Source organism: Pleurodeles waltl, chromosome 11, assembly GCF_031143425.1.
Source record: "Pleurodeles waltl isolate 20211129_DDA chromosome 11, aPleWal1.hap1.20221129, whole genome shotgun sequence".
Taxonomy (NCBI): Eukaryota; Metazoa; Chordata; class Amphibia; order Caudata; family Salamandridae; genus Pleurodeles; species Pleurodeles waltl.
In genome coordinates this window covers 166,674,682-166,696,413 of record NC_090450.1, presented here as the reverse complement: position 1 = coordinate 166,696,413, position 21,732 = coordinate 166,674,682, and the positions used below count along the sequence as shown (strand labels likewise).

The window sequence follows — 21,732 nt, the reverse complement described above, 5'->3', positions numbered from 1 at the left end:
CAAAGTTCAGAAAATGCAAAGTCTCCAAGCATTAAAGTTAGGCACGTCTCTTGTCGAGACACACTATGGGCAAAAATGTAATGGCAGAATGCCTGGCTAAAAAAGGTCTCCTCTCTTCTGAGTGTAAACCTGTTAAGTCAAAACTGCTAACACTACCCCCCAAATCCCTATTGGTCAGTTAATCATATGTTCAAACCAACTTTTAAACAATGCAATAGAAATCACAGTTTAACTCTCTAGGACAGCCATTTTATTAAATGCTAAGAAATACAACTTTTACATGAGGCCTGGCAAGTAGGCCAGGCCACTTGCTAAGTTGAGGCATACAATTAATAAAGCTAAAGCATACTGCATAATCCCTAATATGACATATTACTACATTAGTCTAACAATATTCAACATTTCATAAGTATTAAATCATTGATTAGTACAATTCGTTAACACTGTCCATTCTTCGTAATCACATTTTCAAATGCGTGCATTAATTTTCTATGTTATTAAATTTTCAACACAAACTTATTATTTAGAATAAATAAACACTCATTAATAATTTTTATTAAAACACCTGCGCTAGCACCTTCTGCCAGAACATAGTAAATCATTCCCTTAATTTCAGAGACGGAAATGATAGATCTGTTATTTCAACGTATTCATCACAAATTCTCATTGAGCCACTCAATATATTTGTTTGCCATTCTGTGGCCCAAAGACAGGTCTGCTGGCCAAGATGTGAGGGCCATCACACCATGAAACGCGTCATCAAAATGGTCATGTATAACACGCACTCCGGCTTTCTTAAGTCTTGCAGCGTACATGAAACCATCATCTCGTAAAACATCATACATACATGTTAGCATATAAGTTAAAGGTAAGTTCTTCAATTTAGCAACGTCGGCCAAAAGTGGTGCTGCTCGTGTGTCTATTATTCCCGGATATTTTTTTATGAACTCTGATGTTCCATGTTGGGGTTTGTAATAAACATGGTTCTTCTTGAGCTTTTCTGGCAACAAAGTGCTCCAGTTGGTTAACTTAATCAAATGATTTAAATCGGAAGCGACATGTGTGTTAGAGTCCATGGCTTCCCTTAAAGTTCTGTCTGTCGTAAAGTACTCACTCCAGAACCTAACCATAAGCTGCTTTTGAAGGATAGGCATGTATGCGTTCTCCCGATATGAAGGCGTGTCCATGTCTAGGGGCTGGAGTGCCGGGTAAATTAAGGCTTGAAGCTTCAACCGAACAGTAATTTCTGGATCATCCTGCATCTGTAAACAACAAAATTATTTAGCAATGAATTCAAAGTTGTTGGCACACATCTGCAAGTCGACGTCTGATAAGTAACAGTTTAGATGGGTTTATTAATATGAGAACATGAACACACAGAGGCAAGGCACATTTTTGAAACTCTACATTGGTGCCAGGAAAAGGGGAAGATGATTTTCCACCATTTACCCTGCTTGTGTCAAATGTGTTATGTCAGATTTTTTTTCAGCCCATAAAGAAAGATTTTGGGAACAGGGCAGAAAAAAGAGGATAAAGAACCCATGGGTCGCACAGATACTGGTTATAAATAAATCACTTAAATTGAGTTTCCGGAATTATAACACTAAGGAAACCTCCTTGAATACAATTAAAAATCTCAAACATGCAGACTTTTTAATACTTTTTGCTACTTACATTGGAAACGATTTTGCCTTAAATTTACCACAGTTATCTACATTTAAGAGGTAAAGAAAATTCATTTTCTGTTTCATTATATAAACACAGAGAAAATGCGATCATTATTTGAACTCAACTTTCAAAACAGAGAGACATTAGCCGCATTGTATTTTGTGAGACAGACGTAAGAGGAGAAATCACTTGGGCCACATGTACGAAGATTCGGTTTTGCATGTCGCAAAACCGGATGTACAACAGTGTCAATGAAACTGTCTGTGATTCGCAATAGGATCGCAAATGACCTACCTCATGAATGTTCATGAGGTAGGTCGCAACTTGTGATCCTATTGGGAATGGCAGCACTCACAGGGATGGTGGCCTGCTGGAGACAGCAGACCACCATGTCTGTGACTGCTTTCCGAGATGCATTTAAAAAAAAAAAAAGTTTTCTATTCATTTTTTCAGAACAGGCAGTGGTCCGTGGGACCACTGCCTGCTCTGAAAACATATTTTCGCTGCCATTCACAAAGGGGAAGGGGTCACAGAGGGACCCCTTCCCATTTGCTAATTGGTTAGGACCAGTTTGAAACTAGTGCTAACTGTGCTTGTTTTGTGACCACATTCACAGTCACGAAACAATGCTACATCGCGCTGCGACTCACAATTAGGAGGGGAACGCCCCTTCCTATATGCGACTCGCAAACCTATTTTTGTGGTTCGGTAAATAGATTACCGAATCGCAAAAGAGGGTCTGTATATAACAAAATGTATTTTTCCTGTCGCAAACGGTCCGACTCTGCGAATCGGGCTGTTTGCGATGAGAAAAATGGTACGTACATGTGCCTCTTTATTCTCAATTTCCTATAAGTCTGGTAGGAGAGGGTTATTTAGAGTCATTTAACATCAGCAAGGTATATTAAAATGCGCTTGAAATGAAATTGGAAAAGAAGGCCGAGGAGCAAGAAGGCCCACGAGCTGAAGTTCTGCAACTACCAGGGGGAATAAGACGACTCCAGCCCCCATAACACGACCTCTCTAGACAAAAACAAACGGGTAGTGCCTGCAGGTACCCTTGGACTGGTGGTTAGTTCACTGTAGCTGACCTCACTTCAGTGTGCCTTGACATCTATCCAGGAGATATCCTGCCCCTCCGCCAGCAAGGCCTGATGAAGGGAGATGCAACAGCTCTTCTCAGGCCATTTCGAGTTGGAATCATGTGCTGGGTCAATACCTTGTGTGGTGTCCTGCTAGGCACTTCTGTAAATAGTATTTTGCCACTCTCTGAGGGCTGGACTTTACACCCACCCCACACCCATCCAACACAGGCATCACCAGGTCAGGTGAGCCCGCCAATAAAGGAGCCAGAGTGCACATGCTCAAGTCTAGTTCTAGTAACATACATCCAGGTGTCCATGTCGTTCTTCATCTGGTATGAGGGCCTAGGGCCCAGGACACCACATTGGCAATGAGGGTCAACCTCAATTGCTATGTGCCCTGCTGCCGACTGCCATGAAGGAGAAGGGTGTGTGGCTCTATTGACACTGCTGCAGAGCATGCCAGGGAAATGATTCTGCTGCCCCACAAAGGAGGTGAATTTTTTGTCTTGTCAGCAGAAAGGTAGAAAGGAGACAGTTCCTCTCCAACACCTCCCCCATAACTGAGGCCCAGAGCAGTACCACAGGCTGTTGAGGCAAACCCCATCCGCATTTCAAGTAGCAACAGAGGCGGCCCTGAATTTAGAAAATAAAAGCAGCCCGCTGCACCTCTATTGCGGGCCCACCCTCTACACATTCAGCACTCCCTAAGCTCAAATGAGCTTGAGCCCTGCTGACGAGCTGTACTCGCTCACAAGAGTATGTGAGCTTTTGGAACTTCCAGCCAGATGGGCCGGTCTGTTCCCAGAGCACCAGAGCAAAGAAGACAGCCTGGCTAGCAGAGACAGTCGAGCGCGGCAACTTGCCAGAAGGGGTGAAGACCGAGGCTGCACATGCAAGAGCTGGCCATTCTCTGGAAAAAAAGAGTGACTGTGCAAATGCGTGCTCCCCATCATAAAGCATCTTGAGGAGAGCAGGCCCCACATGTCCCTACCTGCAGGCCGGTGAGCCCTCCCCCTCTCATATTGCCAGCCCCTGTGGCAACCAGTTCTTACAACAGAGACCATTTCCCTCTAGGCCACATTCTGGACCCTTCTTATATGGCCGTACCTGTGGCAGCACCCACTCTCATGGCCACCCCTCCAGCACCAGTCTCTGCAGCACCTGTATGCACTTACCCTTGAGTGGGTGCTGGAGCATGAAAGAGGCCACCTGGATGAAACAATCCACAGCATTGGAGAAACCCGAATGACTGCAGCACAATCTAGCAGCCATTTGCTGCACCACAACCTACACCACAACCGGCCACATTGACTTGAAGTGAAAGACTAGTAAAGCTGAGGCTTATGCAAAGTGTGGGCTGCCAGCCACCAAAAATAAGTGAAGAAAGTCCCATGCCCACAGGGCACCCAGCAAAAAAACAGAGGGTGAGAGCAGCCCTGCATGAAGTTCCAATTTTGTGTTTTAGCACGAAGTACAGCAGAAGACAGTGGCATGAACAGTTCCTGTCAGCATGTAAACAGAGACCAACCCAGTTAGATCTACATTGTTTCCCCCACCAAAGCCCTGGCAACGGCAGTCAGTGACACATGAAAGGAACTGAGACTGTTAGCCTCCCTTTACATAGGTGACTGTAGGCAGGAGAGATCTGAGACTGAATGAAGGAGGATGCACGCCCCCTGGTGGTAGACTGCTGACACCGCATGGGGCAACAAAGGGGAAACTGACCGAGCTTGCTACACCTGCTGAAGTTTCGATGAGTAACTGCTGGAGGGGAAATACTGTGAACCCCCAAAGAGTCTAAAAGACTAAGATTCCCCAGCCATGAGAGCTGCCACAAGTAAAGCAAAGCAAAGCCAAGGTAGTGAAGCCAATTGGCAGCCAAAACTATAAAGCCTAAGAACAGTCAGAGACTAGGTGAAGATCAGGAAGAGAACAGCACAGCCAGCAGTGTAAGCAAGACGGCCCCAGAGGAAGAAAGAATGTTTGTACACAGACTGTTTCCCAGAGCAGCCTTGCTGTCCCAAAAACACCCGAGAGTGACCAAGAAATTGGTAACCCGTTGCCATGGCGGAGAGAGCACTCAACCAGTGAAGCAACGGCTGCTAACAAAGCAAAGACAATGCCAAGAGGGTGCATAGACAATGCACCACTACCCAAAAGAGACCATGCCAGCCAGCTGCCCCTACACCGAATGGCCATCATTGGCCCTTCGAGGGGAATGTCACACAGAGTGACCAACCCTGCCAAACCCAAATTAACCGAGGCATTATCTGGCACTGTGATGGGCTGCCTTGAGGAGCAAGCACTGCACCCTCAAGCGATGAGGAGGCGGAAAGGAAGTGACACCCATCACTGCTCCAGAGTGGGCCAGAGACCATTCAAGGAGTGTCCTCCCTCACACTGCCTCAAGACAGTCACCAGTGACCCACAACAGGCAAGAGGAGAGTCACACACCCCAAGTGGCAACCACACACACACAATACAGAGAAAACGCCTAGTCCTCATACAGGTCTGAACCCGTGAGAGGTTCACACAAAAAGAAGACATGTGGCCAGACACCACATCACAGCAAACTAGAAAGAGCATGGCACGATGCCACATGAGGAAGAATAAAAGAAAGTGAGAGGAGAGATCATGGGCCAGAACTGTCAACTGGAAGACTTGGCGACCACGGATGTGCAAGAGCGAAAGATCCCAGAGTGAAGAGATGGAGGACTCATGCCACTACACAAGAGTGCACCTACAGACAAGCCAAATGCAAAAACAATAGATGATGGACAGAATGCTAAACAAATCAAACATTCAACCCAGTCGCAGATCTGAGTTTAATCCATCAGTTATTTTGCTTGCTATGCCTTTCCAGTTCGGACCCAGCCACATGCAAATTAGTCTTGACCCTGATGCCTCCATGTGCGAACCGTGTACTTGCCCCACACTTCACAGTGCAAACATCCAACCTCCTGTGACTGGCTCCTTGAAGCAGATGGAGCCACTGCTAGAAGTCACACATGGCGTAGGCGAATACCTGCACCAATTATGCAACAAGCCATGTGCTGGCGAAGTCTTTCCAGTCAATCTCACTCCAGCAACATCAACACCTGTCATCAAGGTCACCTAATGGAAAACATCATCATTGCAATGTGCATCACGTTTTTCCAATGGGGGAGCATCACAACACCAAAGTGGAATCGTACCTCCACAAAACATCAAGAGACCAATGAAGCACTCACAGAAACATGTGAGACCAATAGCCCAGAGACTCTCTCAAAGCCCACCTGCACCTTGTTCCTGTTCGGTAGGCGCACTGACCACGTGTCATCCAACCTTGCTGTTGCATAAATGACTTAACAGTGTCTCCTGTCAGAGAGCCTTCAGTGGCCCGTAGACAGCCCACACGCAGCCTAGCACAGTCCAAGCAGTCCCATGGCAACCCATCAAAAAGTAATTTCCTGAGTGAAGAATCCATAAACGCGAGGTTATCTGAAAGCTGCTCCACTGAAACATCATATCACTGCAGGTGTCTTTCTAGTCTTAGCAGGATTGGCCTTGATGAAGTTTAACCACTCGGGTGCCTTGGACGAGGTCACCTCGTCCTACACCCGGGAACTGGGGGGAGCGCTAGCGCTCCCCCCCTGTGCTCCCCACCCACCCCCCAAGGCAGGGAGGGAAGGGGAAGCCCTTCCCCTTCCACCCCCGACCCCCCCACCCCGTGACGTTACTGCGCATCGCGCGCTGACAATCACAGACGGCCTCCTCCCATCACGCTGGAAGCTCACTTCCAGCGCGATCGAAAGAGAAATGCTTTGCATTTCTCTTTCGATCACGTGGGGGAGGCCCAGAGAGGCTTCAAAGGGAAGGAAAGGAATTTCCTTCCCTTTGAAGTCTCTCTGAGTGTTTCAAAAGCCAGATTGCTTGCAATCCGGCTTTTGAAGCGCCCACTAGACACCAGTGATTTTCTTCTTTTTTTTCTGAAACTGGCATGAGGGAGTGACCTCTTGGGCAAGAGTCGCTCCCAGGGGGGGCATTTTTTTGGAAGGCCTTTTCAGCCCCCATGGGGGGCAGAAACCTCAAGGCACCAGGGATCATTTTTTATTTTTTTTTATTTTTGTTTTTTGGTTTTTTTTGGAGGTGGGGAGCTACCCCTTAGGCAAGGGTCACTCCCCTGGAGTAGAAAATTGCATTTAGGCCATTTGGGGGCAGATCGGCCAATTTTTGATACGCCAATCTGCCCCCAAGGGCAAAAACCACTAGGCACCGTTTTTTTTTTTGCGCCAATGTCACGCAGGCGGAGCGACCCCGTAGGCAAGGGTCGCTCCCAGGGGGGGATGGGGGGGCAAATTTATTTTACGCCATTTCTGCCCCCGGGGGGCAGAAACCTCTAGATGCCAGGGCAAATTTTTTTTTTTTTCTTTTTTTTTTTTTAGAGATGGCGAGCGACCCATTAGGCAAGGGTCGCTCCCCTGGGGGGCAAAGTGTATTTAGACCATTTCTGCCTCCCTTGGGGGCAGATTGGCCAATTTTTGCTACGCCAATCTGCCCCCAAGGGGGGCAGAAACCATTAGGCACCGGGGATTTTTTTTGTATGCGCCAATGTCACGCAGGGGGAGCGACCCCGTAGGCAAGGGTCGCTCCCGGGGGGGAGGGTTGGGGGTTGGGGGGGCAAATTTATTTTAGGCCATTTATGCCGGGGGCAGATCGGCCTATTATTAGACTGATCTGCACCCAGGGGAGGCAGAAACCTCTAGGCGCCAGGGCACATTTTGTTTGTGTTTTTTTTTTTTTGTTTTTTTTGTTTTTTAGAGATGGGGAGCATCCCATTAGGCAAGGGTCGCTCCCCTGGGGGGGGGGCAAATTGTATTTAGACCATTTCTGCCCCCCTTGGGGGCAGATCAGCCGATTTTAGGTCAATCTGCCCCCAAGGGGGCAGAAACCACTAGGCACCGGGATTTTTTTTGGGCGTCAATGTCACGCAGAGGGAGCGACCCAATAGGCAAGGGTCGCTCCGGGGCGGGGTTGGGGGGGCAAATTTATTTTAGGCCATTTCTGCCCCGTCTGGGGCCGGCTGAGCTAGAGGCCAAAATCCACAGGTAGGCACTTTGCAAAAAAGACCTCTGTTTTCTGTGAAAAAATGTGATGTGTCCACGTTGTGTTTTGGGGCATTTCCTGTCGCTGGCGCTAGGCCTATCCACACAAGTGAGGTATCATTTTTATCGGGAGACTTGGGAGAACGCTGGGTGGAAGGAAATTTGTGGCTCCTCTCAGATTCCGGAACTTTCTGTCACCGAAATGTGAGGGAAAAATTGGTTTTTTAGCCAAATTGTGAGGTTTGCAAAGGATTCTGCGTAACAGAACCTGGTCAGAGCCCCACAAGTCACCCCATATTGGATTCCCCTAGGTCTCTAGTTTTAAAAAATGCACAGGTTTGGTAGGTTCCCTAGGTGCCGGCTGAGCTAGAGGCCAAAAGCTACAGGTAGGCACATTGCAAAAAACACCTCTGTTTTCTGTGAAAAAATGTGATGTGTCCACGTTGTGTTTTGGGGCATTTCCTGTCACGGGCGCTAGGCCTACCCACACAAGTGAGGTATCATTTTTATCAGGAGACTTAGGGGAATGCTGGGTGGAAGGAAATTAGTGGCTCCTCCAAGATTCCAGAACTTTCTGTCACCGAAAAATGAGGAAAATATTTTTTGTAGACAAATTTTGAGGTTTGCAAAGGATTCTGGGTAACAGGACCTGGTCGGAGCCCCACAAGACACCCCATCTTGGATTCCCCTAGGTCTCTAGTTTTAAAAAATGCACAGGTTTGGTAGGTTTCCCTAGGTGCCGGCTGAGCTAGAGACCAAAATCTACAGGTAGGCACTTTGCAAAAAACACCTCTGTTTTCTGTCAAAAATTGTGATGTGTCCACGTTGTGTTTATGGGCATTTCCTGTCGCGGGCGCTAGGCCTACCCACACAAGTGAGGTATCATTTGTATCGGGAGACTTGGGGGAACGCTGGGTGGAAGGAAATTTGTGGCTCCTCTCAGATTCCAGAACTTTCTGTCACAGAAATGTGAGGAAAAAGTGATTTTTTAGCCAAATTTTGAGGTTTGCAAAGGGTTCTGGGTAACAGAACCTGGTCAGAGCCCCACAAGTCACCCCATCTTGGATTTCCCTAGGTCTCTAGTTTTAAAAAATGCACAGGTTTGGTAGGTTTCCCTAGGTGCCGGCTGAGCTAGAGGCCAAAATCTACAGGTAGGCACTTTGCAAAAAACACCTCTGTTTTCTGTCAAATATTGTGATGTGTCCACGTTGTGTTTTGGGGCATTTCCTGTCACTGGGGCTAGGCCTACCCACACAAGTGAGGCATCATTTTTATCTGGAGACTTGGGGGAATGCTGGGTGGAAGGAAATTTGTGGCTCCTCTCAGATTCCAGAACTTTCTGTCACCAAAATGGGAGGAAAACGTGTTTTTTAATCCAAATTTTGAGGTTGCAAAGGATTCTGTGTAACAAAACCTTGTCAGAGCCCCACAAGTCACCCCATTGTGGATTCCCCTAGGTCTCTAGTTTTCAAAAATGCACAGGTTGGGAGGTTTCCCTAGGCGCCGGCTGAGCTAGAGACCAAAATCTACAGGTAGGCACTTTGCAAAAAACACCTCTGTTTTCTGTCAAAAATTGTGATGTGTCCACGTTGTGTTTATGGGCATTTCCTGTCGCGGGCGCTAGGCCTACCCACACAAGTGAGGTATCATTTGTATCGGGAGACTTGGGGGAACGCTGGGTGGAAGGAAATGAGTGGCTCCTCCCAGATTCCAGAACTTTCTGTCACCGAAATGTGAGGAAAAAGTGTTTTTTTAGCCACATTTTGAGGTTTGCAAAGGATTCTGGGTAACAGAACCTGGTCAGAGTCCCACAATTCACCCCATCTTAGATTCCCCTAGGTCTCTAGTTTTCATAAATGCACAGGTTTGGTAGGTTTCCCTATATGCCGCCTGAGCTAGAGGCCAAAATCTACAGGTAGGCACTTTGCAAAAAACACCTCTGTTTTCTGTCAAAAATTGAAATGTGTCCACGTTGTGTTTGGGGGCATTTCCTGTCGCGGGCGCTAGGCCTACCCACACAAGTGAGGCATCATTTTTATCTGGAGACTTGGGGGAATGCTGGGTGGAAGGAAATTTGTGGCTCCTCTCAGATTCCAGAACTTTCTGTCACCAAAATGGGAGGAAAACGTGTTTTTTAATCCAAATTTTGAGGTTGCAAAGGATTCTGTGTAACAAAACCTTGTCAGAGCCCCACAAGTCACCCCATTGTGGATTCCCCTAGGTCTCTAGTTTTCAAAAATGCACAGGTTGGGAGGTTTCCCTAGGCGCCGGCTGAGCTAGAGGCCAAAAGCTACAGGTAGGCACTTTGCAAAAAACACCTCTGTTTTCTTTAAAAAATTGTGATGTGTCCACGTTGTGTTTTGGGGCATTTCCTGTCGTGGTCGCTAGGCCTACCCACACAAGTGAGGTATCAATTTTATTGGGAGACTTGGGGGAACGCTGGGTGGAAGGAAATCTGTGGCTCCTCTCAGATTGCAGAACTTTCTGTCACCGAAATATGAGGAAAATTGTTTTTTTAGCCACATTTTGAGGTTTGCAAAGGATTCTGGGTAACAGAACCTGGTCAGAGCCCCACAAGTCACCCCATCTTACATTCCCCTAGGTCTCTAGTTTTCAAAAATGCACAGGTTTGGTAGGATTTCCTTCGTGCCGGCTGAGCTAGAGGCCAAAAGCTACAGGTAGGCACTTTGCAAAAAACACCTCTGTTTCCTTTAAAAAAATGTGATGTGTCCACGTTGTGTTTTGGGGCATTTCCTGTCACGGGTGCTAGGCCTACCCACACAAGTGAGGTATAATTTTTATCGGGAGACTTGGGGAAACGCTGGGTGGAAGGAAATTAGTGGCTCCTTCCAGATTCTAGAACTTTCTGTCACTGAAATGTGAGGAAAAATTGATTTTTTTACCCAAATTTTGAGGTTTCCAAAGGATTCTGGGTAACAGAACCTGGTCAGAGCCCCACAAGTCACCCCATCTTAGATTCCCCTAGGTCTTTAGTTTTAAAAAATGCACAGGTTTGGTAGGTTTCCCTAGGTGCCGGCTGAGCTAGAGGCCAAAATCTACAGGTAGGCACTTTGCAAAAAACACCTGTTTTCTTTTAAAAAATGTGATGTGTCCATGTTGTGTTTTGGGCCATTTCCTGTCGCGGGGGCTAGGCCTACCCACACAAGTGAGGTATCATTTTTATCGGGAGACTTGGGGGAACATAGAATAGCAAAACAAGTGTTATTGCCCCTCGTCTTTCCCTACATTTTTTCCTTCGAAATATAAGAGAGTGTGTAAAAAAGACGTCTATTTGAGAATTGCCCTGTAATTCACATGCTAGTATGGTCACCCCGGAATTCAGAGATGTGCAAATAACCACTGCTCGTCAACACCTTATCTTGTGCTCATTTTGGAAATACAAAGGTTTTCTTGATAGCTATGTTTCACTCTTTATATTTCAGCAAATGAATTGCTGTATACCCGGTATAGAATGAAAACGCACTGCAGGGTGCAGCTAATTTATTGGCTCTGGGTACTTAGGGTTCTTAATGAACCTACAAGCCCTATATATCGCCACAACCAGAGGAGTCCAGCAGACGTAACGGTATATTGCTTTCGACAATCTGACATTGCAGGAAAAGGTTACAGAGTAAAATGTAGAGAAATATTGCTGTTTTTATCACCTCAATTTCAATATTTTTCTTTTTCAGTTGTTATTTTCTGTAGGAAACCCTTGTAGGATCTACACAAATGACCCCTTGCTGAATTCAGAATTTAGTCTACTTTTCAGAAATGTTTAGGTTTCTGGGATCCAGCATTGGTTTCACACCCATTTCTGTCACTGACTGGAAGGAGGCTGAAAGCACAAACAATTGTAAAAATGGGGGATGTCCCAGTAAAATGCCAAATTTGTGTTGAAAAATTGAGTTTTCTGATTCAAGTCTGCCTGTTCCTGAAAGCTGGGAAGCTGGTGATTTTAGCACTGCAAACCCTTTGTTGATGCCATTTTCAGGGGAAAAAACAACAAGCCTTCTTCTGCAGCCACTTTTTCCAATTTGTTTAAAAAAAACACAATTTTCACTGTATTTTGGCTAATTTCTTGGCCTCCTTCAGGGGAACCCACGAAATCTGGGTACCTCTAGAATCTCTAGGGTGTTTGAAAATAAGGACGCACATTTGGCTTGGCTAGCTTATGTGGACAAAAAGCTATGAGGGCCTAAGCGCGAACTGCCCCATATAGCCAAAAAAAGGCCTGGCACAGGAGGGGGAAAAGGCCTGGCAGCGAAGGGGTTAAAGAGTCTCATGAATTATCTCTGCAACGGACTCCACCAATGCTCCTGTTGCACCAAGTTTGAACTGTTTACACCAACCGCATCACTGCAAGAGCCCACAGGACTGACCCACAGTGCATAAGTGGACATTGAACCAACCAGCCAGCTGTCACCGAGTCCAGGCTCCATCCATACAGCGTTTCTGCCCAGCAGCAGCTGGTTAAATCATGGATGCATGCAGAGATGCTTGGGTACTCCCAGCTGCATCTGTCCACTACCATCCTGCAGACTGCCTCTCAAGTCTGAGAGACTTAGGGCCTGATAACGACCTTGGCGGGTTTGGGATACTCCATCACAAATGTGACTGATATCACTCCAGTCATTTCACAAGTTATGTAGGCTATAATAGAACTTGTAATATGGAGGACATGATATCTGTCACATTTGTGACAGAGTATCCCATCCACCGAGGTCATTATCAGCCCCTAAGTTGGTGCTTTATGTGTTTTGGTGTTTTATCCTTACCGGTTGGACTTGCTGTATTTTCAGTAAAGTTTGGGAGGAATGTAGTGTCCTGCAAGACACATGTGCACTTCTGCATGTAACATTTTGCCAGCCACCCCCTAAGGGCTGGAGTTTATGCCCACCCCACACCCATCCAACACAGGCATCACCAGTCAGGTGACCTGCCAATTAAAGAGTCTGAGTGTGTGTGCTCGAAGCTAGTTCTAGCACCTTACACTCAGGGGTCCATTTTGTTCTTCATCTGCTATGACGGCATAAGGCCCAGGACACCACACCTTGGTAGACTCAGGGGGCCAGACAGATAACATTGCCGCTGAAACTACCAAATTACCACTCTGGCCCATTGCAAATGGAAATCCAGCACTGCACTGAGTGTGACTGAGTGGGGCACTAACTTGATAACGTGGAGGCAAGGAAGCCATGTACAGGGGCACAGCTACAGGGTGTGCGTGTGTGGAGTGGAACACTCCCCAGTATTTACTGTAAGTTAACATGCCCCTGATGGCTGACTGGTTGGGTCTGGTATATATGGGGTGACTGTTTAACTGTGGCAGAGTATGACATTGTGAAAGGGCTCTGGGATTGGCTTAGGTGTCATTTGTGTGCCAACAAAGCCCTGCCACATTTTCCCTCTGTAATTCACCTCACTGATTTCTGCTACCTTTCACTGAAGTTGCTTTCCTCAGTTAAAAAAAACTGTCCAACTTTTGCATGAGCCAGATCTAAACAGTGATTGGATCAGTCATCTGTAATGCTCCAATTATCCTGCAGCTCCCGGTGTAACACTTGGTCGGGTCTCCACAATCCAAAGTACCCTGCTTCTTCCCAGCAGTGGGACGAGTGGCCTGCCTGGTGATTCCTGGGGATGACGGTGGGGTTGATGTTGTACTCCCAAAGAAACAGTTACTCTGCTACAGCAAACAAAAAATTGTTTAACGCTTTATGTATGTGTGTGTGTATGGTTGTGTGTGTGTGCATCAGTGAGTTTTTCCACATGAGAGTGGGCATGTGTCTGTGTGAGCTTGTGGGCCCTTGATTGTGAGTGAATAATTGTTTGTGCATGTGTGCTTGTGCACGTGAGCTTGTGTATGAACATGAGGATTGTTAGAAATGGGGTCTTTTGTTGGCAGTCTGGTTATCCCCTGTCTAAGCAAGGACCCTCATTCTAGTCAGGTTGAAGGAGAATCACCCCCTTTAACCCTCACTCACCCCCTTAGTAGCTTGACACAAGCAGGCAGGCTTAACTTCAAAAGCAATGTGTAAAATATTTGTACCAAACACACACAGTAACTCAGTGAAAACACTACAAAATGACACAATACAGTTTAGAACAATAGGTAATATTTAGCTAAAAAACCAAAAACAAAAAGACAAAAATCTAACATACACAACTGAAGACATGAATTTTAAAAAGAATAAGGGGGTCATTAAGACCCCGGCGGTTGGTGCTATAGTGGAGGTATTACCTCCAAAAGGCTGGTGGTACCTACCTCCACTATTATGACATTGGTGGTTTGGCCAAAGCCAAACCGCCAAGTCAACACACCAACCGCCACGGCGGTAACCACCGCCGGGATGGAGACTTCAGTCTCCAGCCTGGCGACCATCACTGGGCCGCTCATGAAAATATGATCCCGCCCTCCACCATGGTTTCCGTGGTTTCTGTAATGCCACGGAACCCATGGCGGTAGGCACTATCAGTGCCAGGGAATGCCTTCCCTGGCACTGATACGGGTCTCCCCAGCCCCCCTTCCCCTCCCAGAGTCCTCCCCCACCCTCCCCCTCCCAACCCCCTCCCCCCATATACACACATACACGCACATACATACACACCCATACACACACGCATACACACATTCACCCACGCAGGCATACATTTATACACACTCACAGCAACACTCACAAACATACATCCAGGCAGACAAGCACTCACACGACACAACATGCACATATACACACACACCCACTCATGCACACAAGCATTACACACGCATGCATGCATTCAAACACAGTCACACCCACCCCCACACACGCACAAAACACCCCCACCCCCTCTCCTGTTGGAGAACCCAAGTTACCTGCTTGCAGAGGGTCCTCCGGCAGGAGAAAGGACGCAGCGCTGCTGCCAGCAGCAGCGTCCGCCAGCAAAACACCGGCAGGCCATATCATGGGACATGATATGGTAGGTGGCGTTTTGCTGGTTTGGCGCTGCTGCTGGCAGCATCGCCACCTTACTGCCGTCCACTGCCATGACTGTCGCCGGAACTCCGCCAGCCTACTGGCGGAATTCCGGCTACAGTCATAATGGCATTGACGGTCGGTAGCCACGGCGACGGTAAGTTGGGGGCCGTCGCCTTGGCGGTAGAAAGCATTTGCCGCCAATTTCATAATGATTGCCTAAGAGTTTTACATCCTTTGAAAACAGTGAGAATGCTATTAGTGCACAAAAGTGCCTGGATAGCGTCAAAATAAAGAAGCACGGGTTAGTGTGCGTCAAAAAAGGCCAGCGATGTGTCAATTTTCTCACCCGCAAACAAGACCGTGCATCGTTCCTCTTCCGGTCGGGTCAGCGTGCGCCATTTCTTCTCTCCTGCAAGAGAGCCATGCATCAATCCCGGATGGGCACCTCAGGCCCGGGCAGGCTTTGCATTGATTTTCCATGCCCAGTGATGTTGTTTTGAAATCTGGTTGCACTGTGTCAGGAAACCACACTGTGTGGGGACTGCGTCATTTCTCCAGCCGCGTTGCCTCAATCTCACAGCCACAATGCAGGTCGATTTTAGCCACGAGGCCGGCGGCACGTCATTTATCAGCCGCACGGCGGGTGGTGCGTCAACAGTTTCCCCGCACGCCGGTCTTTGCATGGATTTCTGTCCTTTTCCACCAGCTGCACCTTTCAAGGGCCCAGAAACAGGTTAGGGCACCAATTGGCAGGCAGGACTCTCAGCAGAAAGCCCAACTGCTGGCAGAGAGAAGTCTTTGCTGTCCTTAAGACTTCAACAACAGGAGGCAACCTCAGTTTGAGCCCTTGGAGATTCTTCACCAGTGGCAAGTCACACAAAAGACAGTCTTTGTCCTCTCCCAGGCAGAAGCAGCTACTGCAGGCCAACTCAGCAAAGCACAGTCACAGGCAAAGGGGCAGTAAGCCTCCTCCAGCTTCTCAGCTCTTCTCCTTGGCAGAGGTTCCTCTTTGTTCCAGAAGTAATCTGATTTTCAGGGGTTTTGGGTGCTCTTCTCATACCCCTTTCTGGATATGAATTAGGGCTACTTCAAAGAGAAGTCTCTGTGTTTTCAAGATCCAGCTATGCCCAGGCCAGGCCCCAGACACACACCAAGGGGCTGGAGACTGCATTGTGTGAGGGCAGGCAAAGCCCTTTAATGTATATGTGACCACTCCTCTCCTCCCCTCAACCCAGATGGCCCTTAAGGATATGCAGGCCACACCCCAGCTCCCTTTGTGCCACTATCTAGAGGGGAGGTGCAAACAGCCCAACTGTCAAACTGACCCAGACAGGGAATCCACAAAAAAGCAGAGTCACAGAATGGTTTAAGCAAGAAAATACCTACTTTCTAAAAGTGGCATTTTCAAACACACAATCTAAAAACCAATTTCACTAAAATATGTATTTTTGATTTGTGAGTTGAGAGAACCCAAACTCCACATGTCTATCTGCTCCTGAACGGAATCTGCGCTTTGATCATATTTAAAGGCAGCCCCCATGTTAACCTATGAGAGAGACCTTGCAACAGAGAAAAACGAATTTGCCAGTATTTCACTGTCAAGGCATATAAAACACATAAGTAAATGTCCCACCTTTAACATACAGTGCACTCTGCCCATGGGACTAACTAGGTCCTAACTTAGGGGTGCTTTACATGTATGAAAAGGAAGGGTTTAGGCCTGGCACGTGGGTACACTTGCCAAGTCGAATTGGCAGTTTTAAACTGCACTCACAGACACTGCAGTGGCAGGTTTGAGCCATGTTTACAGGGCTACTAATGTGGGTGTCACAACCAGTGCTGCAGGCCCACTAGTAGCATTTGATTTACAGGCCCTGGGTACTTCTAGGGCACTTTACTAGGGACTTACTAGTAAATTAAATATGGCAATCATAGATAAGCCAATGTACACATATAATTTATGCAGGGAACACTTACACTTTAGCACTGGTCAGCAGTGGTAAAGTGTCCAGAGCAAACAAGACAGCAAAAACAGAGTCCAGAACACAGAAACAACCTGGGAAGTAGAGGCAAAAAGTTAGGGGAGACCATGCCAATGATGCCAAGTCTAACAAGAATGTAGGCGCATATGTGAGTGTGCACACATTATAGCTTGTCTGAGCAAGAGACTGCACTTACGTTTGTGAGTGTTGGACTGTTCAAAGACAGTTTTCATCCGGCTTACCTGCCTCTTTGGTTCCAGGCATTTCTCTGGGGTGGGACTAGGTCCCCCAGGGGACATTGGTGTTGGGAGAGAGCCGCAGCACAGCTCTCAGATGCTCCTGCTCCCTGCAGAGCAGGGTACTTCAAAGGCGGTTTCTTTTCTGCTTACCTGCCGCTTTGGCTCTGGATATATTGCTGATGTGGGATTACATCCCTCAGTGGGCATCGGTGTTGTGAAGAGCCCCAGCACAGCTTTCAGCCGCTCCTACTTTCTACTTCCAATAGGTGAGACACTTCAAAGGCAGTTTCTATCCTGCTTACCTGTCGCTTTGGTTGCTGGCATTTCGTTGGGGTGCGACTATGTCCTTCAGTGGACACTGGTGTAGGGAAGAGCCCCAGGACATATTTCAGCTGCTCCTGCTTACCGCAGTATGGGACACATCAAAGGTAGGTTTCATCCTCCTTATCTGCCACTTTGGTTCCGGGAACTTCCATAGAGTGGGACTACGTCCCCTAATAGACAATGGTGCTGGGAGGAGCTGCAGCACAGATTTCAGCTGCTCCTGCTTCCTGCAGCTCGGGACGCACCCATGGGAAGACTGGGACAAGATGGGCCCTTCTGTTCTTGTCAGTGCCCGAAAGAGGCCTGGTCGGGAAACCCGTCTAACAACCAGCCCGAGAGGTGAGCATTTTTTTATTTGCATTTACTGGGAGCTTTATTCATAGTGACAGCATGGGAAAATGGAAAACAAATATACCAACCTCTGGGTCCACTATGGACAGCATTTTGAAGTGTGTCATGAATTTTATCTACAAAGAAATAGAACTGGCAGAAAGGGGTTTATCCTTGTCCCCCAACCAGCTGTTTGTGGTCCTGCAGTCTCACCTAGTTCACCTACCATGCCAACAGCAGACAATATCGTCGCGGGCACACTCCAGCTTATTGCTGTTACTCATGGATCTTCAAATACCATTTCTGATTCATCCTCAGGTGACCAAGAGGAAGGATTTAATCCAGACGACCAAGTCCCTGGAGAAGGGAACAAAGCTAAAGCCCAAAGGGGGAAGAGAAAAAGAGGTGAGGTTGGGCTCAGTTGAAAATGCAAATGTCCTGGTTTGTCTATGGGAAATCACTGCCCTAGGGCAAAAGAAACCAAGGACTAATTGCAACCAGGTGGAGAGCAGCAACTCGATCAGTCTACCTTCCAGGCTGAAGTAATTTTAGAGGATGTTCTTGCATCACACTCTGTTGCACTGAGTCCTTTTTTAGATCACTGAACCAAGATTGAAGAGACATGATCAAAACTGGAATATGGGTTGGGGAGGGGAAATTGAGTAAGTTGTATAAATACAGGTATAGTGGAAAACGTGCTAGACCCTCATTATGTGGGGGGTGCCGAGAGGGTCTGCTTCTTGCGGGAACATGGTCCTGCCTTGGTGCCACCTAGCAGCTTTCAAACCATTGGGGGGTATTTAAATGATGCAGATCCAACAAATAGTTTGGATGGGGCACAGAGTTCATGTACAAATTTACCTTGTCATTTAATAGGAGGTTTTGAAGGGAGAGAGACCTGCCCACAGAACCCTGGTACCCTATCAACAAAACTGGTTACCTGCCCTATGGAACCTTCATTGTTACCAACCTTACATCTTCCCCCCAAGCTACTGCATATGTAATGATGTTAAAAGGTGAGCCTCCTCTGAGGCCGGAAGCCAGAGACAATCATGATCAACTCCTGAATAAGGTGGTGCACTGGGTGAAAGGGAGACTAGAAGACACATCCTCATTACAAGACCAAATCAATCTTGTGCAGAGGGTCAGCTGCATGGGAGACTCAGTGAAAATGGACACACATGATTGGGTTGTTATTAATTTTAAAGATGAGGCTACTGTTAGAGATATCCTATCAAGGATTCATTTCTCTGAGTGATCATTTTCATCAATTGAGGCCTTATTCTTGGGATTTTTAATAGACCAGCGAGGACAGGGGCTCTAGTGCCACCGCCCCAACGCGTCCCAGTGTCTAGCTCAAATAGATTCCAAGTACTTTCACAGCTAGATCACCTAGCCTTACTCTCCGACTTTGATCACCCACATTGTCAGTTACAGATACAGCCCATAGACAATGAGAATCTTTTGGACTCAATATCCATACTGTCAGGTATTGAGAATCGGGGGACACTAGTCACCTTGTGGAATATTGACGGCTCTGCAAATAAACAGAATACAGAAGACTGGGACAAATATGTCAAATATGCTCACATAGTTTGCATTCAGGAAACTTGGGCTACCATGCAAATAGAAAGAGATGGTTTTGTGTCTGTTAGTACCTCAGCTGTCCCCTCTACTTTGGGTAGAGCTCGAAAGGGGATGCCTGGACACATTTGTCTCCATGATCCTAGCACCATGGATCAAGAAAAGTTTATTTAATCTCAGCGTATTACAAATGTTTCCTATTTACCCTAGATAAGAAATTGGGCGTTATAGAAATAAACCTTTATAACAAAGTGGAGGTGGTGAAAGCACTAGAGAGAGGTATGGACCATTTTGTAGACAGGCCCAGTAAGGACCCATTCTTTGGTCCAGATTGAAGAAACCCCTAGCAATACCTTGTGCCACATTAACGTCATTTTTTTTTATGCTAATGTGGCGTTAGGTGGAAAAAACAATGCACCATATTTACAAAGTAGTGCAATGCACACATTGCACCACTTTGTAAACCCTTGACCCACATTATGCCTGCGACAGGCATATTGTATGCAAGGGGGGGCATTCCAGTGTTAGGAGGCCCAGAAAATCTATGAGATTCCACTGCACCATTTTTAGTGTAATTTTTAACGTCTGCCTGAGGCAGCCTTTAAAAAGATGCTCCCATTGTTTTCAATGGGCCTTCATTCAGTTTGCAGGTTTGGCATCAACATTTTTGGTGCTAATCCTGCAAAGTACCAAACTAGCATCAACATTTTGGGGCAAGTTCCCTAACGTGCACCAGTGCATTGTATCATCAATACGGTGCACAAATGGTGGGATTAGGGAGGGGGCAATAGGTTGCAAGAAAAATGGCCCATCATGACATGATGTGCCACTTTTCATAAATATGCCCCTTTCTTTGTTTGGGTAATTTTTATTTCAAATTGTGTCCTATCATATCAAAGCTGTCATGTGGATATGGAGATATGGGAGGGTGTTCACTGGCCCATTTTAGTCATAGTATATGTGGATTGGCTTTAAATGATTTGAATATGAAGTCTAATTTACTGTTTAGCCATGATTAAGCTAAGATCAATTATATCACCCTCACAGGTCTGAATGGTGTTAGAATAAATTGGGACGGTGTAGATCCTTTAAGCTTTCTAAAGTAATTAGTAGAGGGGAAAAAGTCTGACTTTATGAGAGGTCTTAGCCCTACTACAAATTATGTGGAGTTCCTGGATGCTCATATTTTCATCTCTAACTCCATTAAAAAAATCCGGACAGTGAGGCCCAAGCGACATAATAAGGAAGCAATGGGATGGTTCAATCACCAGTGTGCAAAGGTCAGAAACAAATTGTTAAAAACTCTTAATCACCGCCCCATTGATTCTCAGTCAGTTCAAGGTGCTAGTGCCCTGTATAATAAAGTTGTTAGCAAAATAAAGAGAGTTACAAGGGGCAGCGTGTGCCAATCTTAGACCAAGCAGCAGAAGCCATGGATGAAGTGTTATTTTTGAGAACGATAAATGACCCCCAGTTTACTAAGGGAATTGGTCCTGACCTAGAGTTCTCTCTGGGTTGAGCATTTTTGCTTGATATGTTATTATCCTGGTCCAGCTGATGGAGATTTTACTCCTCCTACAGTGGCAAATACATCAGCAATGACTTTTACAGTTGAGACGGTGAAGCAGGCACCAGTCAAAAGTCCATTAGGGAAGTCTCCAAGCCCAGGTGGGGTCCCAGTGGCCATCTATGAATCTAATCTTGAATCATGGGCCCCATTTCTTACTAAGGTCCTTAATGCTGCAAGAGCTGGGTATGTTCCCTCATTCTGTTATTCCTCACTCATAATATCCATTTTTAAGAAGGGTCCCAGGAATGACCCCAAATGGTATCCCCCGATCTCTCTACTCGACTCTTCTGCCAAACTGTTGGGTAGAGTATTGTTAGAGAGATTAGAGGAATGGACAGAAGATAGAAATAATTTTCTGACACACAGTTCGGGTTTAAGACAGGTTTGGGGACTGTGGAGCAATCACTGAACTTGGCTTTCCTCATTGGGAAGTAGACACAGTTAAAGAGAGGTTCAATACATATATGCTTTGTGGACTTAAGCTGCGCTTTTGACCTCGGCAACCATGCTAAACTGTGTGAGTATATGGATAGAATGGGGGCACCAAAAGAGATTATTTCTCTCTTAGCCCACCTATATAGTAATCTGACAGCTAGGGTCTGCCATGGAACAAAGGGAGAACTAACCCCACCACTTGTTGTAGGGAGAGGGGTAAGACAGGGATGCCGGTTGGCACCCTTTCTCTTCTCCTGGTATATTAATGGAGTGGTTGACACATTACAGGTGGTTCCGGCAGATACCCCTAGGATAGGTCGGTGGTAGGTTCCAATTTTGATGTACACCAATGATGCAGCATTAATTGTGTTTACCCCAAAAAAGTGTACATGCCTTAATCAATTCCTTCTCAGACTTTATGGAAGATAGGGCTATGAAGATCAATATAGCTAAACATATACTATCTGCTGTG

The 21,732-nt window shown here is 46.6% G+C and overlaps 1 protein-coding gene across 2 annotated transcripts in view; it reads right to left on the bottom strand.

The window, feature by feature from the left end:
* Positions 1-227: 227 nt before the first annotated feature.
* LOC138265536 (arylacetamide deacetylase-like) overlaps positions 228-21,732 on the bottom strand; it is a 204,994-nt gene continuing 183,489 nt past the window's right edge. For both annotated transcript variants that reach the window (XM_069213342.1, XM_069213343.1), the window contains exon 5: positions 228-1,262. In XM_069213342.1, the coding sequence (XP_069069443.1) occupies positions 654-1,262 (609 nt within the window). In that variant the 3' untranslated portion in view covers positions 228-653. The remainder of the gene's footprint in view (positions 1,263-21,732) is intronic.